Consider the following 21,570-nt stretch of genomic DNA (forward strand, 5'->3'; position numbering starts at 1 on the left):
CAGGAGAGAAGACTTACAATTGCTCTGTTCAGGTGCAGGAAGCGGGCAGGGCAGGTGGAGAAGGAGTTATGGAATCGAGGGTGTTCCTGAGAGTGGCAATATGGGGTCAATAGGTTAAGAGACCATGCAAGCTTTTATTCTATCCCCAGATTTTTGATTTGGAGGAGTCAAGTCCCCACTACTAATCAGGGATCTATCAGTGTCTGGTGACCTGCTGAAATTTAGGCCAGAAGTGATGGCCTTTCCCTGTGTACATGAAGCTACCACCCTAGCTGGACTGCAGGCTCTCGTTAGGGTGCTGCCTCTTGGCTGGGATAACGGTAGACACCCAGGGTTAACTACACTTTCTTGATCTATATTAGATGATATTTACTGCTAATACCACTGATTCATTGTTGACTTTTTCACTCTTACAATATATTTCAACCCTTTTTTCATGATCATCGTCTTATTTAGATTTCTTGGTCTTCCTTTTTTCAAAGTTCAATCGAGAAAGTTCAATAATATTGGACCAAGTAATAAGTAGATGGAATGGCCATTGCATGACTTAAAGGATTCTGGCAATGCCCCTTGTGGAACTGAGGCAGGGCTCTATTTATTTGTCTATTTTGGGGTAAAATATTGGCTCCTGAATTCCCTTTCTGCAACTGCAAATAAGCCCAGGCTACATAGTCCAGTGACTCTCCCCTTCAATGGGAATGTTTTCGGTGCCAGTGAATAAAGGTAGGAATCTTAGAAATCAAAGGTTTACCTGGGGATATTGAGGTCCATGCTGGGAAACACTAAAAGGTTTTGATCCAGGATCTGGAAAAATTCTCTCTCCATTGGTCACCACTGATAGACTATTCTCTGCTATTTGGGCAAGAAGTTAACCCAGGTTCCATCTAGGCAGAAGATAAGAGCCAGATGGGAGTAAGGTCCTTTCAGAAATGCAAAATGCAATGAGTAGCACCAGTCCCTCTCACCCTTCAGATTTCTTCTTTCAGATGGGGCCAGCAGGAAGTGAGAGGATGCTGAGTTCTGCAGAAGGCCAGCTTGTAGGATGCTGAGTTCTGCAGAGGGCCAGCAACACACTTGCTCTGGTCATCCTGGTCATTACTTTAAAAATGTTCATTATGATGAGTAAAGAGTGATCTAATTGCCTGCCCTTCTCCCCCTGCCAGCCTCCAGGACTTTGTGGACCACCCCCATTCCCAGTTCATATTCAGCCACTAAACAGTTAATGTTTGGCTCAGTTGGGATGGCGGTGGGGGGGCTTGAAGGTTGTTAAATACTTTAAATATCATTCCTGGAGAGAATTGTGCAGAAGACAGAGGAAGGACACAGCAGAGAATCGTCATGGCCTCCTCACGTTACAGACCCTTTCTGCCCTCTGGTTATTTTCCATCATTGAGATGTGGCTTTGGTACCAGGTCATGAGGCATTCCTCACACTCGAGGCAGGGTAGAGAGGACAGAGGAAGGTTTCAGGACCATCAGTCACAAGGACACCCTCTGTCAGTCCCAGACTGTGGAGGGGGGCTGCTGTCAAACAAGGGAGAGAAACTTCCTGCATTCTGCCTCCTAAGGAGGCAGCAGATGATGTCTGCCCTCCTTCCTGTATACTCCCTTCAGAAAACACATGACTTTGTCTCATCCCCCTCAGAACATCACCATTCATGAAGGAAGCCAGTGATCAAGAAGCAATTTTGGGGGTACACCAAGGGTCAGAGCCCCAGTCAGTTTTCAGAAATAGCTGTGAGGGCAGTTTGTATAGACCTCATAAACAGGGAAATCAATCTCTAAGATCTTCCCCTTGCAAAGAAATCCTTCAGGACTTACAAAATCAGACTGCATTAAGACTTTTGGCTGTCTTCCAAAGCAACATAGGCTTAACCAGATAGAATCGTTGAAAAATATTTTGAATATTGCAAAACAATCTGGCCTTATGTAATCCTGCTCCCAATAACTAAAGGCGTTAATTAAGAGGCATTTTCCTGGAAAATAAAACCACAATAAGATATCATCTCATGCCTGTTAGGATGGTTATCATAAAAAAGACAATAACAAATGTTAGTGGAACTCCTTATACACCATTCATGGGAACATAAACTGGTAGAGCCACAGTGGAAAACAGTATGGAGGTTCCTCAAAAAATTAGAAATAGAACTACCATATGACCCAGAAATTTCACTTTTAGGAAACAAAATTACTATCCCAAAGAAGTACCAGCAGCCTCATGTTCATTACAACCTTATTTATAATAGCCAAGACATGGAAACAACCTATGAAGGATGAATGGATAAAGAAGATGTGATATGCATATACAGTGAAATACTATTTGGCCATAAAAAAGAAAGAAATCCTTCCATTTGTGACAACATGGATGGACTTTGAGGACATCAGGCTAAGTGAAGTAAGTCGAGCAGAGCAAGACAAATACTGTATGATCTGACACATGGAATTTAGAAGAACCAAATCCATAAAAGAAGATCAGATTTGTGGTTGCCAGAGACAGAGGTTGGGGTACAGGGTTGAGGGTAGAGGAACTGAGTGAAGGTAGTCAAAATGTACAAATTTCCAGTTAGTTCTAAGATAAATAAGCTCTGGAGCTGTAATGTAAGACATGATGTCTACAGTTGAGACTACTGTACTGTCCATTTAACAGTTGCTAAGAAAGTAGTTCTTGGGCTTCCCTGGTGGCTCAGAGGTAAAGAATTCATATGCCAGTGCAGGAGACGTGGGGTTGATCCCTGGGTTGGGAAGATCCCCTGGATGAAGGAAATGGCAACCCACTCCAGTATTCTTGTCTGGGAAATCCTATGGACAGAGGAGCCTGGCCGGCTATAGTCCCTGGGGTCACAAAAGAGTCGGACATGACTTAGTGACTAAACACCACCACCACTACCAAGAAGGTAGTTCTTAAAAGTTCTTATCACAAAGGGAAAAGTGTGTAACTATGTGGGGTAAAGGGATGCTTGCTATGGGAAACTTTGTGCAATACAAGTATCAAATCATTAAGTTGTAGACTGTAAACTTATAAAATGTTATATGTCAATTATATCTCAACAAAACTGGAAAAAAGAGACATTTCTCACCAATATAAATTGAATGCCATATGGTACAGTTATGTATTCTTATTATAGTAACTATTTTAAAATAATAATATTAATTATTGTTATTAAAAATAATACAAGGAACTGTTTCAAGCAGTTATATATGCATATACATATATATCTATACAGATATAGATATACATATTTATGATCCTTTAATTTTCACTATCTACCTATGAGGTCAGAGCTCTCATTGTCCTCCGTATGCAAACGAGGAAACTGGGGGACAGAGTGGTTAAGTAACTTGCTCAAGATCGCACAGCCAGTAAGTCATAGAGTACTGCTTGGCTGTTCTATTGCTTCTAGCTGCCTCCACTCAGAAGTAACAGTTTTTAACAATTAAAGGGACTCAGTGAACAAAGGGGATGCCTGCTATAACAGAAGCCCTGGCGCTCACTTTGGGCTGCCGTCAATACCACCGCCAGCCACCCCTTCTTTAAGAGCCCACTACAAGGTCTCCCTCCAGAATTCCAGACTTGGAAATGTGTATATTTCTGAATCACCATACAGAGCACTCTGGCTGGCTCATTTTTTTTTTTTTAAACCTTCCAAATAAAATGGTTGTGCAGCCTTAAGTATTTAAACATTTAACTTTTGAGGCTGCCGTGGCTGAGACAGCTTAAAATCTTGGTGAAATCACTCCAACCTGGATTACACTAATTGACTCAAGATTTGCACCTGTCTGGAGTCCCTCCCCACCACACATTCTTGTCTGCTAAAAGTCATCTTTTCCCGTCTACACCAGAGGCTTCTGTTGGTGCAAAGGCTTTACTTTCCAGAAATCCTTGCCACATGGATCCATATCCTGGCTGAATTTCTTGTTTCATTCATTTCCCATCTCCTTAAGATGCCATTTGAAGACATTTCCTCCTTCAGTTCAAGTCTAGTGCTCTATGAGTCTTTGGTTTCTGTTCTTCACACAGAATTTAAAAAAAAAAAACCCAAAACTTTTATTTTTTTTTTGCTGTACTATGCAGGATGTGGAACCTTAGTTCCTTGGCCAGGGATTGAACCTGTGCCCCCTGCACTAGAAGTGCAGTGTTAACCACTGGAACACCAGGGTATTTCCACACATAGATTTTAGGAGCTCTGTGCTGTGTGCTTAAATGCTGGCATTCCAGAGATAAAGTGAAGACAAACTGGCCTGGAGAGTCTCACCATCTGTTTTCCCCTCCTGGGCTGGCCACAGAGGGACTGAAATCCAGGGAATGAAAGATCCCGCATCAGCAGAGCAGCACTGATTCAAACCTACCTGGCTTTACAGTGCTTGCTCTGACTCTGCAAGAAGGCAGGGTACGTGCTAGAACTAGACCTATGAGACCTAATGTTCTCCTTCATTTGGATATTATGTTGTTTGGGCTTTTCCTTTTGTTTGGGTCTCTGTGCCAGGGAATAGAAACTGATTGTTGCTGTTGTTTAGTCAGTAAATCCTGTCCAGCTCTTTTGTGACCCCATGGACTGTAGCCCACCAGGCTCCTCTGTCCATAGAATTTCCCAGGCAAGAATACTAGAGTGGATTACCATGCCCTCCTCCAGGGGATCTTCCTGACCCAGGCATCGAACCCATGTCTCTTATGTCTTCTGCATTGGCAGGTGTGTTCTATACCACTATCACCACCTGGGAAGCCCAGGTGCATGCTATAAAAGGTAGGTGCCACTCTGTATTGTTAAAAATAGAGGCCTAAGTCACTTTCTTGGATGAGCTGACTAGTTGCTAAGACCAAGTTGGCTTTGGAAGAGTACCAGTTGATGCAATTCAACAAATATGTGTGTGTATGTGTGTGCACACATGCACATGTACCAAAGACACACACATTCATGTGTACTGGTTACCTATCAACTAAGCCTCATCATTTATAGTATTCTGCTAATCCTTCCTAGGCACTGGACCCAGAGCAAGTTCTCCAGCTGTCCTACGCAAATGGCATGTCCACTGGTAAACTCACTCCCTAACCCATTTGAACTCCTAATGACTCAGGGTCATTGATTGTGTTAGATTGATTGTGTTAGATGTGGCCAATTTTGTACTAACTGTACCAAAAAGTGCTAGACTTATTCTTAATTATTTACAATTTTCTTGTTACCCTTTCCTTGCTCGTGGGACTGTTACCTTTGTGTCACTCTTCGCCTTGCGTGGCCAGAGGCCCAAGGTCAGAGGAGGAGGTTGCGTCACTTACCACAGTGCAGCAGAGGGGCCAGAACCACCAGAGGAGAGCCAAGGCCAGGAGGAGGAACAGGATCAGCAGGGCGATTGCCAGGATGGAGCCATCGGACTGTGGGGCCAAGAGAGAGGGTGGTCAGCAGTGGGACTGGCTTTGTGTGCAACCAGTACGGAGCTTGGGTGGGGCAAGGCAACCCCTGTGGTCCCCCACCCCACACTCCCATCCTCAGTATGCAGATTTAAGGCCCAGAGATGTGCACAGTTCGCCAAGCAAATGGCTGAGACTCTGCCCAGCATTTTGGGCAACACACTCTATATAGTCAATTCTCATGAGAAACAGATTCCTCTTTTCAGGGAGGCCCTATTCTTCTCTTTGAACAACATCCTGAAGGACTAATTCTGCCACAGACAGAGCAGATGGCTGCTCATGCATCTGGGCTCCGAGAAGGCCTGCCACTCCCTACCTGCCTGCGGACCAGCACCCTCTGTCCGCTAACAGTTTCCTGCTCCCTGGATCTGCTGTGCCTGCCACCACCTGGTATGGACTCAGGACAGTTGTCAGGACTCAGTCTGCTCCCCTGAACCTGTTTCTCATGTGTTCATGTAATAGATTCACGAGCAAAGACTAGAGCCCACAGATAGGATGTGATAAAGGGCAAAAAGATTCCAGGGTATGGAGGGTAAAGCAGCTGCTGCTGGCCCTGGGAGGGGAGGGGTGTGGTGGCTGAGTCAATGCTGCTGTCAGATCCAGTGAGACAGGCAGCCAAGACAAATTATGCCCACTTCCAAACATGCCTAGGCCAGCCCCCAAAATGACAGTTGCCATGGCCTGAGATGGTTAACTTTTAGCAGCAGAGATCTCATTGACTGGGTGTCAGTATTCCGAGGCTGGCGGTTCAAAGAGGCAGATTTAAGTGCCCTCCATCTCCCTTCCTTCCCAGCTCCTGGGAATGCAAGGGGGCACAATGTTTGGAGCTAGGGCTTAGAGGCAAGTTGTCACAGGTATTAATTGTCATGGATACCCCTTCTTGCCAGTACAGCCAGCACTTCTACTTTTAGCACCTCCCTGGGAAAATCAGGTATGTTTGCACAGATAATGATGATGGTGATGATGATAAAGGAAAGCAACCTAAAGGTTTAACAAAGAACGACTAACAATACATTATAGAACCACCATACAGTCAGTTACTCTGTAGACATTATGTCTGCAAATATCTAAATGACCCAAGAAAACACCCCTGATATAAAGAGTGGACTTATGTATATGTGTCAAGAGTGAGAGAGAGACTGAGGGATATTTACTAAAATATTAATGGTGGTTTTGCAGGTAGTGGGTTAATGGTAATTAAAAAAAAAAATCTATCTTTGTTTTTTTCTCTTTTTAGCATTGAATAATAAGAAAATAAACTCCTAAAGTTGTATTTTAAAAATCTGCACTTGGGGTTCCGCCCTTTGGTGTGAGCACTCACATGACCCTGGGGCTCTCACCCTGGGTTGGAGGACCTGTGGGGTACATAGACAGGCTCAACTGGATGGAAGGTGTCACCCTCCCAAAACGACACTCATGAATTTTAGGGCACATGACTTCATGGGAAGCTGTTCCCAGTGTGACCAGGTTCTCAAAGCTGCTCCCTCCCTGCCATTTCCAGAGCTGGGAGGCTGTGTGGCCTGTCTGAGGTTACACAGTGAGTTAATGGCAGAGCTGGGGTGTGACTCACTCTTACTCTGAGTGCGCATCAGGGACTACTGGAAGCTGTTCAAAGGCATCTCTTACTCTGTGGAATGTCTTTGACCTAAAAGCCAGGGAACTAAACATTTGACTCCCACCAAGCCGAGGCTTAGGAATGCCCTATTGCCCCCGAGGGAGCTGCACCTCACAAGTGCAGGTGCAGGGCTGGGCAGTGGGTGGGGAGGGGCCACGGTGGCCAGAGGATGCTCCTGGACCACAACATTCATGCATGAGCTACAGCAGAAAATGATGCTCTCCTGGAAGACACAAGGAAACGATGTGTGTTTTCCAGACTTACTGTTAGTCAAAGGCAACCCTCTTGATCTTTCCATCCCTACATTCCATCCATAAAATGGAGATACTAAACCTCACCTGCCTCATTGCATTGACGTCAGGACAAAATGAATTGTAAGATGAAAGCAGACATGACTGGATGAGAGATTTGGAAGCCATCAAGCCAGACGCTGCGTTGTAACTCACCCTCTCTTTGTTTCCACATGGCCAGCAAATATGGTGGCCATTTCACATCATAAATCTGTTTGCACTCAGAATAATATGTAATTTTGTTACTGCAAGGCTTATAAACCTTTGGTATTTCAGTATTAAGTTATAATTTAGTAAAGACTACAGACTACATGTATTCACATTATACGCAGTCTCTCCTCTTCTGATTTAATCCTCACTCTAGAGAAAGGAACTGAAGCAGAAAGGCTGATGTACTTGGAGGATTTTTAAAAATTTCCTTCTGGAAAAAGGAGAAGGTTTCCTATGAAGTGGGGAGGGTGAAGGACCGGGCCCAGATGGGAAGACAGAAGGCTTCAGTACTGGAAGAAGATTTCCTGGATTCAGACAAAGCTCTGTGTGGCCTGCCTCTGGCCAGGTTTGGTCTGACCCTACCCAGCTCCAGGCCTCCCTGCTGCTGTGGAGGAAGACAGCGTGGGACTCAGGGAAAGGCAAGTGCCCTGGGGATGCTGGGGGAAACAAAACGCAGCAGGGCAGGAGGTCCTGAAGGGACTGACCCCTGCTCTGGATGCAGCCTCCAATAAACCCCCCAAATGCACTGCCTGGTTTTCAAGATCTTCCAGCAACCATTATACACAGACATCCAGTGCAAAAAGAGTCACCATCAAACAAAGGGCGTGCATTTTTGGTAAACTTAGACCCGAGACTCATGTCTTATAAGGAGATAACATTTGCATGAACATGAACCTCAGTGGTTCACTCATGGATTCATTCAGCCAGCGTTTACGGGGGTCTGTCTTGTGCCCACTGAGCGGATATCTGGGGTAAGGACTAATTAGAGAGAACCAGGGTTTTCACAGTCTGCTGAGGAACATGTATCAACTGTTACCCATACTCAGGGGGCTGTGGGCCATTCAACAGCTGTATATACAGCACCTTTTACTTATTAATTTGTTGGATCGGTTTCATTTTATTTAAAAATGTTATACAACTTTGAAGGTTTACTTTCCATTTACAGTTATTACAAAATATTGGCTATGCTCTCTATTGATAGTACATTCTTGAACTTATGTTACACGCTATAGTTTGCACCTCCCACTCCCTCCCTCCTCTAATGCCCTTCTCCCCACCAGTAACCACCCCATGTGCCACCTCTTATGTGCCAGGCAGTGAACTATGTAGACAGTCTCAATTCTTAAAGCTTACATTATGGGGCAATAGTAATAATGTAATGACGATAATACAGCTAATACCACATACTTATTAAGTGCCAGGGACTGTCTATTCTATGTACTAATATGCTTTCAATATGTCAGTTCACTTAATTATCATTAAAAACCTTATGAATTCAATAATATTATGTTTTCCATTCTACAGATAAAAATACTGAGGCAAACATAGGAAAAGAACCATGCCCAAGTTCACAGGGAAAAACCAGAATTTAAGGCTGGGCCATTTGGTGAGACAAAGAAACAACCTAAATGTCCATCAGCAGATGAACAGATAAAGAAAATGTGATTACATACATATGATAGAATGCTACTCAGCCATAAGGAATGAAATAGTGCCATTTGCAGTAACATGGATGGACCTAGAGACGATCATACTAAGTGAAGTAAGTCAGACAAAGACAAATACCATCATATATCATTTATATGTCAAATCTAACATGTGACACAAAGGAACTTATCTATGAAACAGAAACAGACTCAGACTTAGAGAACAGACTTGTGGTTGCCATGGGGGACGGGGTTGGGGGAGGGATGGGGTGGAAGATTGGGATTAGCAGATGCAAACTATTATATAGAGAATGAATAGACAACAAGGTCCTATTGTATGGCACAGGGAACTTTATTCAATAGCCTGTGATAAACGGTAATGGAAAAGAATATGAAAAAGAATGCATATGTTTATGTATCTATATATAATATATCTCTGTGTGTATATATATATATATGTAAACATGAATCACTTTTCTGTATAGCAGAAATTAACACATTGTAAATGAAAGAGATGGGCATACCAGACCACCTGACCTGCCTGCTGAGAAACCTATATGCAGGTCAGGAAGCAACAGTTAGAACTGGACATGGAACAACAGGCTGGTTTCAAATAGGAAAAGGAGTACATCAAGGCTGTATATTGTCACCCTGCTTATTTAACTTCTATGCAGAGTACATCATGAGAAACACTGGGCTGGAAGAAGCACAAGCTGGAATCAAGATATTGCCGGGAGAAATATCAATAACCTCAGATATGCAGATGACACCATCCTTATGGCAGAAAGTGAAGAGGAACTAAAAAGCCTCTTGATGAAAGTGAAAGAGGAGAGTGAAAAAGTTGGCTTAAAGCTCAACATTCAGAAAACTAAGATCATGGCATCTGGTCCCATCACTTCATGGCAAATAGATGGGGAAACAGTGGAAATAGTGTCAGACTTTAATTTTTTGGGCTCCAAAATCACTGCAGATGGTGATTGCAGCCATGAAGTTAAAAGACACTTACTCCTTGGAAGGAAAGTTATGACCAATCTAGATAGCATATTAAAAAGCAGAGACATTACTTTGCCAACAAAGGTCCATCTGGTCAAGGCCATGGTTTTTCCAGTGGTCATGTATGGATGTGAGAGTTGGGCTGTGAAGAAAGCTGAGTGCTGAAATATTGATGCTTTTGATCTATGGTGTTGGAGAAGACTCTTGAGAGTCCCTTAGACTGCAAGGAGATCCAACCAGTCCATCCTAAAGGAGATCAGTCCTGGGTGTTCATTGGAAGGACTGACGCTGAAGCTGAAACTCCCAATACTTTGGCCACCTCATGTGAAGAGTTGACTCATTGGAAAAGACCCTGATGCTGGGAGGGATTGGGGGCAGGAGAAGAAGGGGAAGACAGAGGATGAGATGGCTGGATGGCATCACCGACTCGATGGACATGAATTTGAGTGGACTCCAGGAGTTGGTGATGGACAGGGAGGCCTGGCGTGTTGCGGTTCATGGGGTCGTAGAGAGTTGGACATGACTGAGCGACTGAACTGAACTGAACTGAAATCAACTATATGTCAATAAAATAAATTTCAAAAAAGCTGAGCCATTTTCTTCCACAGCCTACAGGTTGAACCAGCAGGCTACTGCTCTCAGCAAATGCTAAGAACCAAGTGCCTGGAACCAGCCATTCACAGGGGGTGACACTAGACTCTTACCCTGCAGGGTGAAGGAGAGCTTGGCATTCCTGCCGAGAAAGCAAACGCAAAGTGCCTATTGTGGGGGTAGAAGGGAGGTGGGATCTCCCCTGTCAGAGGCCAAGCCAAGAGCGTGACTTTTATCTTGAGACTGAGTGGTTTCAACCTGAGTGTAATGTAATCAGATTTGTTTCTTGCAAAGCAAATGCTTTCAATGCATAGAGTATGGACCTGAGGAGGGAAAGACTGGAGGTCAAGGGCCCAGGTGGAGGGGTACTGCAGTTCGGTCCCATCTTTTAGGATAACACTTCATAGGGTCACTCATTCTGAAACTCTTGCATTTTCATAGATGTTTGTACTAATTTTACTCATGACAGCCGACAGTTAATGTGTGCTATTGGCATTCGTGGCACCAGGCCAAGTGCTACACGTGCATGAGTTCATGTAACTAAATGAACAGCTCAGCGAAGGTATATCACTGACCCAAGACTCTTACAGACATTTACATGCCCTCAATTTTAATGTTGCAAAACTGGGAATTGAACCTTCACAGTCTGATTTTAGAACTTTGCCCACTTCCACTTCACCATTATACTGTAATATGAGATTTATAAAAAATTCACTTAAGAAATATTGATACTTTAAAGACTAAACATTAAATAGCCATGTGAGAGACTGACAATGTGTTTGTAATTGCTACATCTGCTCTGACGGAAGTTCACCCACACGGCTCCAGGGGGACTGGAGTCTCAAGTGGTGAAAATGTGCTTCAGAGTAAAGTCCAAAAGGGATGGGGGTCACAGCAGAGCCTGCTTGCCTTTTATGAGCTTGGATTGAAGTTTTAATCAATTACCTCATGACAACTCATATTAGGAGACTCTGTGTTACTTTGTTGAATATATATCAGAATATAGTAGAGAAATACATACACACCTGCACTGTGTAGTAAATGGTATTTGTTTCATTCTAGAAGTTGGTTCAGTTACTCTAAATTAATCCTTTTGTATCTTCATCATATTCCAAGATGAAGAGCTCCCTTGGGTGTTAAGATTCTGCCATGAGCCAGGAGACACGTGGAATGTTCCAGAGTCCAGAGGATAGCCTGGTGGCCCATAAGCTGCCTCTTTTGATCTGTTCTGGTGCCACCTTCTTTGGCTCCTTGAACTCAGGCCTTCCACCAGCCTTCCTGTGTCCCAGGTCACGGCGTTACCCACTGCTTGCTCCCCAAAGCTTCTTCCTAGCTTGGAGCCTAAGAGGGTCATGGGCTAACCATCGCTCTCAGTCTGACTCAGGACAAGAGCGTGGACTTGGCCTCTGCTCACCACTTCACCAGGGCACAGGGTGACCAGGACTGGAAATACCCCGGGCCCACGTGGCCTCCACTATGGGGCTGAGCGGGGCCATTTGGGGCAGTGCCTAAATGTGTCTGCCCCGGCCGCACCAGCCAGCCTCCAGGCCTGGAAGCAGATGTAGCCTCTCTTCTCTCTGACGCTGGGGAGGGACCTGCCTGGACCTGATTTTATGATGCAACGTGAGAGCAGACCCTGATCTGCCCTGCAAACTCTGTTTTGACACCTGTCCTTGCTGGGAAGCCTCTGCATGTAATTCTCTAGAAACTTCAAAAGAGTTTTCTGAGGGAAAAGAAAGCAGCAGACAAATAGCCAAAGATTGATTCCTGTCATTGGTATTTTCTGGATAGCCTAAATATCCAACAGCTTATATTCTTATTTTATTTAAAAAATAAAAACAAAGTTTAATAAATCAACATAGCCCTTTATTTGTTTTTTTTTTAGTTCTACCACTTTATTGCTACCAACCCATCTCCCTCCACCCTCATGCACACATGCTCAGTCATGTAACCCCATGGACTGCAGCCCGCCAGGCTCCTCTGTCCATGGACATTTCCGGGCAAGAATACTGGAGTGGGTTGCCATTTCCTTCTCCAAACATAGCCCTTTAATTTGGAATATTTTCAACAGGAGGTTGGGGGTTCTGGGATCTGTGACTAGAGCTGAATGGAAGCAGCCTAAGGTACTTCCAGCTGGGGGAGGGGACACACCTAGACAGCGTATTAAAAACCAAAGACATCACTTTGCCAACAAAGGCCCATATAGTCAAAGCTATGGTTTTTATAGTAGACAAGTACAGATGTGAGAGTTGGAACATAAAGAAGGCTGAGCACCAAAGAATTGATGCTTTTGAACTGTGGTGTTGGAGAAGACTTGGGAGTCCCTTGGACTGCAAGGAGATATATTCATTGGAAGGACTGATTCTGAAGCTGAAGCTCCAAAACTCTGGCCACCTGATGTGAAGAACTGACTCATTGGAAAAGACCCTGATGCTCGGAAAGATTGAAGGCAAAAGGAGAAGGGGGCGGTAGAGGATGAGATGGTTGGATGGCATCACCAACTCAATGGACATGAATCTGAGCAAACTGCAGGTGATCGTGAAGGACAGAGGAGCTTACAGTCGATGGGGTTGCAGAGTTAGACACGACTACTTAGCGTCTGAACAACAACAACAACACATCGTTTTCTTCAATGAGGAGTAGTTTCGTGCCTTTTTTCCTGTGAATGCTGAGGTGTAACATGTTCACCTGCTCCTTTCTGCAGTCATTCTTTGTTAGGATAACCTTCTCTGAAGTAGACCTGGCTTGAAAGGCAAATCCCTGCTTCATGGCTTTGTCAGTTCCTCTGTTCCCAGCTCACCAAATGAGGGTGTGTCTTTTAAGACAAGGAGGCATTATTTTCAAGGGTATAGATTTGGAAACTCGAATAATGACAGCATCTTTCACATGGTAGGTTTCTAGTAATTTTGGATTTCTGACTCACAAGTAGTGGGGCATGAGAGATCTTGTATAATAGGAGGGAGGCAAGCTTCTAAGGAATAGAGCACTAAGCATCACTGCTCCTTTCCGTCTTGATACTTTGTTTTTTTGTTTGTCTGTTTGCTCTGAATATCTCTCTAAAAAAAAAAGGAGAAAAAAACCAAAAAACCAAACAAAAAAACCTGTACCTACAAAGGGATGGCCTCTAGTGGGACCCTGCCTGTTCTCCCTGACTCCAGAGACTTTTATATGAGTTTTATCTGCTTGCTGGCCTGGGGGAAGGGAGGAGGGTAAAACTGAGAGGAATGATGGGAAACTGGGGGAAGCTCAAGTTTACGAAACTCAAATCTTCAAGGTGGGTTTGAACTGGGATTCTGCCTGATGTCCAGGCATGGGGTTATTAACATGTAGCCAGTGGAGTGTCTTCAGTTCTGGATCAGTTAAGGAGGGTGTGTTCTTCCCCACTTCTGCATATCTTTCCCTGTTGAGGGCACTTTGTGTACAACTCCAGGCATTTCTTCCTCTTTGAGGGCTTAGTCACTCAGTCGTGTCTGACTCTTTGTGACCCCGTGGACTGTGGCTCGCCAGGCTCCTCTGTCCATGAGATTTCCCAGGCAAGAATATTGGAGTGGGTTGCCATTTCCTTCTCCATTCAGTAAATAGGACCAGAGCACAGAGGACATGGGCCTCTGCTCTCCACTTCCTCTCCTGGGAGCATGCTACCCACTGGGACAGCTACTCTTCAGCTCCACGCAGGCTGGTTTTGCGTGAGGCCTGATGCTTGTACAATTTGGGGAGGCCTCTTTAAGAAAAAGAATGTAAAAATACGAACTCATAATTATAAGTGCCCCTCCTGGGGCCTTAAAAGGGCTAGGAGGAACCCATTCAAAAGAGGATCCTGGAAACTTAAACTTCATCAGCTCCCCCAAAGCTCTGCATCTTCCCTGGACAAGCCCCAGGCAAGAGGAGGCTGGCAAGTGTATTTAATCCTGGACTTCAGTTTCCAGTCCATTGCTGTCCCCTCAGCCTCAGTCTCCAGTCCACAACAACAAAGGCTTTCATATATGGTGTTGAGGGTCTTATTTCTGTTTGTTCACATGCTTTATTGCCCCTAGGACTGTGACCCCTCCAGTATCTTTTAACTTACTCTAATATGGGCCCTAGGGCTTCTTTAGTGGCTCAGACGGTAAAGAAACTCCCTGCCAATGCAGGAGACCCAGCTTTGATTCTTGGGTCAGGATGATCCCCTGGAGAAGGGAATAGCTACCCACTCTAGTATTCTTACCTGGAGAATCCCAGGGACAGGGGAGCCTGGTGGGCTAGAGTCCATGGGGTCCTAAAGAGTCAGACCGGACTGAGTGACTAACACTTTCACTTTTTAGAAGGGCCCTGGTAAATTGTAACAATTACATGTTGACAAGAGTGTACAGGAATTATTAATAAAGCAGTATGATGAGCCCTCCCTGATGGGTGGTGGGTTTGCTGCAGTTTTAGGATCTAGGCTAGGTTTTACAGATCCTGAGCATTATCACTGAGTTACCGAAGATACTCAGACTATTTCACCTGGTTAGATGAGACTGTCTTTTAAACATTTAACCTGAAGAATGAATTAGCAGGTTTATTCTGCCACACTGTAGGGCTATCAGCCAAACTCTGCCAAAAATATGACAGGAAAACAGCTGATGATCCATTAGATCTTTTTAAAAGCTGGACAGGCTGCTTCCCCGGATTCAGCTGGGAAATGATGATGCCACAGGGCACTCCAGGATACGACTAGGCGGGTTTGCTACGGTGTGTGGCTACCCGGCGGTCCCTCTTCCTCTCCTGCCTCCATCTCTGGCTCCGTCCCTCTGTCCCTGGTATTGAGCAAGCACTGTCGGAAAGCACCCAAGGGAAAGAAGCCCTTCGGCCAGGGGCAGTTATGGTCCGTGACCTGGAGATCTCATGGCAACTCGCTTGTAAACAACAAAGAGGCTATCCAGCTGAGAGGGAGATGTGCAGAGACAAAGAGACCAGGGATATGGTGACTTGTCCTGCACCAGGGACATGGTGGGCAAGTCAGACGGGAGTGTCAGCTTCTCCAAGGGAGACCAAAGGGCTCTGTACCCGCTGCTGTACCCCCACCCTCCGCTCCAGGCAGCTTCCCTCCCTCCCTCCCTCCCTCCCTAGGCAGAGGCTGCCACTTGGGAGGTGTTACATTCCAGGGCTCTGAAGTGGAATTTCGAACCATCCTCAGCAGCTGGTATGAGCTCTGTTTCCTGCCCAGACAAAACTGGCAGAGTACGGGCAAGTTTTATTTTGAAAGATGAAATTTAAGTCATTTTATTACTGCTGAGAAGTTCTGGATGGGCAAGCCCTGAGACCAAAATTCTCTCTCTTTCTCTCCCTCTCTCCCAGAGCTTATATATTCTGACTGTTATTTCTGGAAGTAACTTTAGCTGTTATCTAACTTCATTGCCCATCCCGCTCTGCATTTTGTTGGAATTCTGTTGCCTTGGCATCTGTGGTGACTCTCCTTAGCTTCCCACCTCACATCTCTGATTATTGCTTGCCCACCTCCTCATGAGCTTTTCCTTGTATTCAGTCCCTTAAATATCAGCAGGGGCATGGATCTGGGTTGGTTTTTTTTTTTTTAAAGCAAGTTATATACTTTTTAAAAATTAATTTTTATTGGAGTATAGTTGCTTTACAATTTTGTGTTGGTTTCTGCCATAGAGCAAAGTAATCCATGATACATATACATATATCCCCTCTTTTTTTGAATTTCCTTCCCATTTAGATCATCACAGAGCAGTGAGTAGAGTCCCCTAAGCTATACCTGAAGTGTCTACTCTTCTCTCATTTTAAAAAGCATGGTAAAATATACATACACACAGCATTTGCCACTTTAACCATTTGTAAGTGTACAATTCAGTGGCATTTAGTTCGCTTGCCATGTTGTACAACCCATGGATGCATTCTTGGTCCCTTGTGGTTTTTCTTTCTAAAACTGGCCACGGGCTGTCTCCCTTCTAGATACTGATGACTTAACTCTTTATCTCTAGCCTAGATCTCTCTTCACGCTTCAGGGTCATAGTCAGGGTCATTCCACTGTCTGGTAGGTTCTACTGGCACTGCACTGCAAACTCAACAATTCAAACTGAGCTCACTGTTTCCTTTCTCAAACCAGCTCATTCTCTTCTCCTCATTCAGTGATAAGTACTAAGTACTTCCCAGGTGGTGCGTGATACAGAACCTGCCTGCCAATGCAGGAGACATAGAGACCTGGGTTTGATCCCTGGGTTGGGAAGATCCCCTGGAGAGGGGAATGGCTACCTACGCCAATATTCTTGTCTGGAGAATCCCATAGACAAAGGAGCCTGTCAAGCTATAGTTCATGGAATTGCAAAGAGTCGGCCACAACAAGCGACTTAGCATGCACGCACCACCTATTAATCCAAGTTGGAAATCTGGAAGTCCATCTCAGTTTTCTCTTTTTTCCTCTCTCCCCTCCCCAAGTTCACACCGTCTTATAAGTACACCTATTCCTTTGACCGGCTAAATACTTCTTGAATCTGGCCTTATATACTCCTTCTTCAACACTTGATTAGATTTAGAATCTTTTTTTTTTTTTTTGCCAATCATAGTTATCTCTTCACTGGTTTCTCTACCACCAGCCTTGCTACCCAAATTCCATCCTCCACCATTGCATCTAGAGTCATTGACCTAACATGTTATAATAGCTCTGCCACCTATAAACCTTTAACAGCTCTTCATGGTCAAGAGTTCTTAATATTGGAGAATTTGATGAAAGTGATACAGCCCTTTCCTCAGAAAAGGACACATTCACATTTATAAACAAGCTCACTAATTTTGCTCATATTTTCAGAGGGGTCCATCAAACCCCCAGAATCCATTTATGGGTCCCTCAATACAAAAGTCCTTAGCTCAAGGCCCTTCACAACTAGGCCTCTGTTTTCTCCAACCTCCTCTCACACCACCTCCCTCCTTATACTTTGGGCTTTGACTAAACACAACCACATGTAGTATCCTGTACACCAGCTCACTGTTTCTCTCATGGTCTTCTCCCTGAAACACCCTTTCTTCCTTTCATTCCTTGGGCAACTGTTTTTCATCTTTCAAGTCTTAGCTAAGTGAGTGAGTGAAGTTGCTCAGTCATGTCCGACTCTTTGCAACCCCATGGACTGTAGCCTACGACGCTCCTTCATCCATGGGATTTTCCAAGCAAGAGTACTGGAGTGGGTTGCCATTTCCTTCTCCAGAGGATCTTCCTGACCCAGGGATCAAAGCCGGGTCTCCTGCATTGTAGGCAGATGCTTTACCGTTTGAACCACTTCCCAACTAGTCTTAGGTAAGGCACCACCCAATTCATTCATACCATACATATTTATTGAATACCTACTCTATGCCAGGCCCTCTACAAGCACTGGCATAAAGATGGATGTGGTCTTTGTTATCACTGACCTTGTAATTGAGAGAGGAACACAGATAAGTAAGTGCTACCACTCAACTCCAAGTGTGGGCTCTCATCTTATATCTCTATCTCAGTATCTCCTTTTTATTATAGTATTATATCATATGTGCTTGTCTCTCACTGAACTATAAGACCCTGCAGGACATAAGTCTGACTTTACTTATTTTTGTGACTGAGATGTAACACAATGTTTAAAACTAAAAGGACTTGTCACTCAAGTATTTATTAGATTGAGGGAAATAAGGATTTGGTAGACTAAGACCTTCCACAGCTAGTGGGTAGCTGAAATAGCACAGTTGCCAATGTTGCCCCAGGTTGCTCACCTCCCCCTCCATGGTCCTGGCGCTAGAAACAGCTCACCAATCTTACTGCAAAGAGCTTGGGCTTTGGACTTAGTAAAATTTAAAGTCCTAATTCTTTCACTTATTAATACATAGACTTTAGGTAACCAGCCTCTCTTAAACTTCCTTTTCTCAACGTGTATGAACTTGCAGTAATTCCTACTTCCCTGAATTGATTTGATATGACATAGGATGAGGTATGTAAAGATCCTGGCACACAGCCATCCTTCAATAAAATGTGACTTTCCTTTCCATTCTCCCCCTTGCTTCTATGCCCAAGCTGTGTTCCTGGTGATGTGCCCAGACTTGGCTCAGGTGAATAAATTTGATTCCTGTGAACAGTCTCTTGCAACTGTGACTGGCTGTGGTGTTGGTGGGTGGTCCCGGGTTACATAGTGGGAAACCACAGGCCTTCAGGTTGCCATTGCAATGTCAAGCAAAGGGAAACCCAAGTGAGAGTTCCAATGGTAAGTTTAATAGCTTCCATTAAAATCAATCAAACATTAATAGGGGTAAAACACTATCAAATATTATGATCTATTCTTGCTACCTGAGAGGTAATCCAGGCTAGAGGTAATCTGAGCTAAAATGGTGATAAAATTGATAGGCACCGAAGATACTAGATTCCTTAACCCATAAATTGGGCAGTATAGGAAAAATACTAGGTGAGAATTACCTCGGCTCTTGTGGGACTCTTTGTAAAAAGCATGACTATAAAGTAATGAGGCTGTTCATGTACTGAACACAGTAGAACTCCCAGACAGGAATCTAATTCCCTCTAAACTAGTGACTCTGGATGCTGGAGACTCTCCAGTGATTCAGCCCATGCTCAAAGCAATTCTGAAATACCTCCTTTGAAAGTGTTTCTGAAGCTAATTTATAGGCCACAAAAAGAAAATCTGTTATCTTGTAAGTTACGTGTTGCTTTTTATCAGTGAGTTTCCCAATTTGATCATCCAACATTCACCAGATCTGGTTCCCACAACTTTTGGAGTTGTTTTGATATCAAATCACGATGGTGTGATCACTCACCTAGAGCCAGACATCCTGGAATGTGAAGTCAAGTGGGCCTTAGAAAGCATCACTACCAACAAAGCTAGTGGATGTGATGGAATTCCAGTTGAGCTATTTCAAATCCTAGAAGATGATGCTGTGAAAGTGCTGCACTCAATATGCCAGCAAATTTGGAAAACTCAGCAGTGGCCACAGGACTGGAAAAGGTCAGTTTTCATTACAATTCCAAAGAAAGGCAATGCCAAAGAATGCTCAAATTACTGCACAATTGCACTCATCTCACACGCTAGTAAAGTAATGCTCAAAATTCTCCAAGCCAGGCTTCAGCAATACATGAACTGTGAACTTCCAGATGTTCAAGCTGGTTTTAGAAAAGGCAGAGGAACCAGAGATCAAATTGCCAACATCCGCTGGATCATTGAAAAAGCAAGAGAGTTCCAGAAAAACATCTATTTCTGCTTTATTGACTATGCCAAAGCCTTTGACTGTGTGGATCACAATAAACTGTGGAAAATTCTGAAAAAGATGGGAATACGAGACCACCTGACCTGTCTCTTGAGAAATCTGTATGCAGGTCAGGAAGCAACAGTTAGAACTGGACATGGAACAACAGACTGGTTCCAAATAGGAAAAGGAGTACATCAAGGCTGTATATTGTCACCCTGCTTATTTAACTTCTATGCAGAGTACATCATGAGAAACGCTGGGCTGGAAGAAGCACAAGCTGGAATCAAGATATTGCCAGGAGAAATATCAATAACCTCAGCTATGCAGATGACACCTTTATGGCAGAAAGTGAAGAGGAACTAAAAAGCCTCTTGAGGAAAGTGAAAGAGGAGAGTGAAAAAGTTGGCTTAAAGCTCAACATTCAGAAAACTAAGATCATGGCATCTGGTCCCATCACTTCATGGCAAATAGATGGGGAAACAGTGGAAACAGTATCAGACTTTAACTTTTTGGGCTCCAAAATCACTGCAGATGGTGATCGCAGCCATGAAATTAAAAGACACTTACTCCTTGGAAGGAAAGTTATGACCAATCTAGATAGCAAATTAAAAAGCAGAGACATTATTTTGCCAACAAAGGTCCGTCTGGTCAAGGCTATGGTTTTTCCAGTGGTCATGTATGGATGTGAGAGTTGGGCTGTGAAGAAAGCTGAGCGCTGAAATATTGATGTTTTTGACCTATGGTGTTGGAGAAGACTCTTGAGAGTCCCTTAGACTGCAAGGAGATCCAACCAGTCCATCCTAAAGGAGATCAGTCCTGAGTGTTCATTGGAAGGACTGATGCTGAAGCTGAAACTCCAATACGTTGGCCACCTCATGCAAAGAGTTGACTCATTGGAAAAGACCCTGATGCTGGGAGGGATTGGGGGCAGGAGGAGAAGGGGGCGACAGAGGATGAGATGGTTGGATGGCATCATCGACTCGATGGACATGGGTTTGAGTAAACTCCAGGAGTTGGTGATGGACAGGGAGGCCTGGCGTGCTGCGATTCATGGGGTCTCAAAGAGTCGGACATGACTGAACAACTGAACTGAACTGAACTGATGATGATGTCTTCCTATTTCCTCGACTGGCGATATTCAAATACTGTGCCTTCAGAGTCATGCTAGTTTCATAGCAGGAGTGCAGAAGGTAGCTGAAATTTTGAGTCTTGTTAAGGATACGGCTTTCCAAGTAAATATTTTGAAGAAGCATTAATAATATGGATGTGTCAATTCTAGTTTGCTATATATCTTATTACTTTTTGCCTTATACAAATAACACCAAAAGGCCTTAGAGAAGCCACCATTATAATGCAACAAGAAGGGGAAGATTAATGCCACACTCCTACAAACTCAAGCTTTGAAGTCCTTATCATGGAAGGACAATCTGTGTCAAGATTTTCCAGCATCATCTTGATCTTCACTAGCAATGGTGAGGGTGATAATAAGTAGATGCTGGATTCATTCAGCACTTTCCTTTCCATAAAATTCATAGAGCTTGCTAGTCAGAACCAGTTTTTAGACAACAATGCAGACAACATATAGCTCATAAGTACTCAGAGTGCCTTAATTCCTGTCAGTAGGCTATTGAAATAGGATTACAGAAAAAGTAATGTTCAACTACTGAAAGTGGAAGAGAAAGACTAATTTCTCATTTCCACTTTTTGTTCCATTAGCTACAGAGACTTGTCTGTTTGCCTTTAATGTAATTATTTATTTAATGTTAATGCATATGCTCAATTGGTCTTAGTGATCATACTTCATATGTTAGTCAGCATCATTATTATCTATTGTCAATAAGTATAT

The 21,570-nt window shown here is 43.9% G+C and overlaps 1 protein-coding gene across 1 annotated transcript in view; it reads right to left on the minus strand.

The window, feature by feature from the left end:
• Positions 1-21,570, minus strand: part of ANTXR1 (ANTXR cell adhesion molecule 1) — a 252,957-nt gene that overhangs the window by 97,156 nt on the left and 134,231 nt on the right. Inside the window, exon 13 of the mRNA XM_043917596.1 lies at positions 5,272-5,367. Coding sequence (XP_043773531.1) covers positions 5,272-5,367 — 96 coding nt within the window. The remainder of the gene's footprint in view (positions 1-5,271; positions 5,368-21,570) is intronic.

The sequence above is a fragment of the Cervus elaphus genome, chromosome 11, assembly GCF_910594005.1.
Source record: "Cervus elaphus chromosome 11, mCerEla1.1, whole genome shotgun sequence".
Classification (NCBI taxonomy): domain Eukaryota; kingdom Metazoa; phylum Chordata; class Mammalia; order Artiodactyla; family Cervidae; genus Cervus; species Cervus elaphus.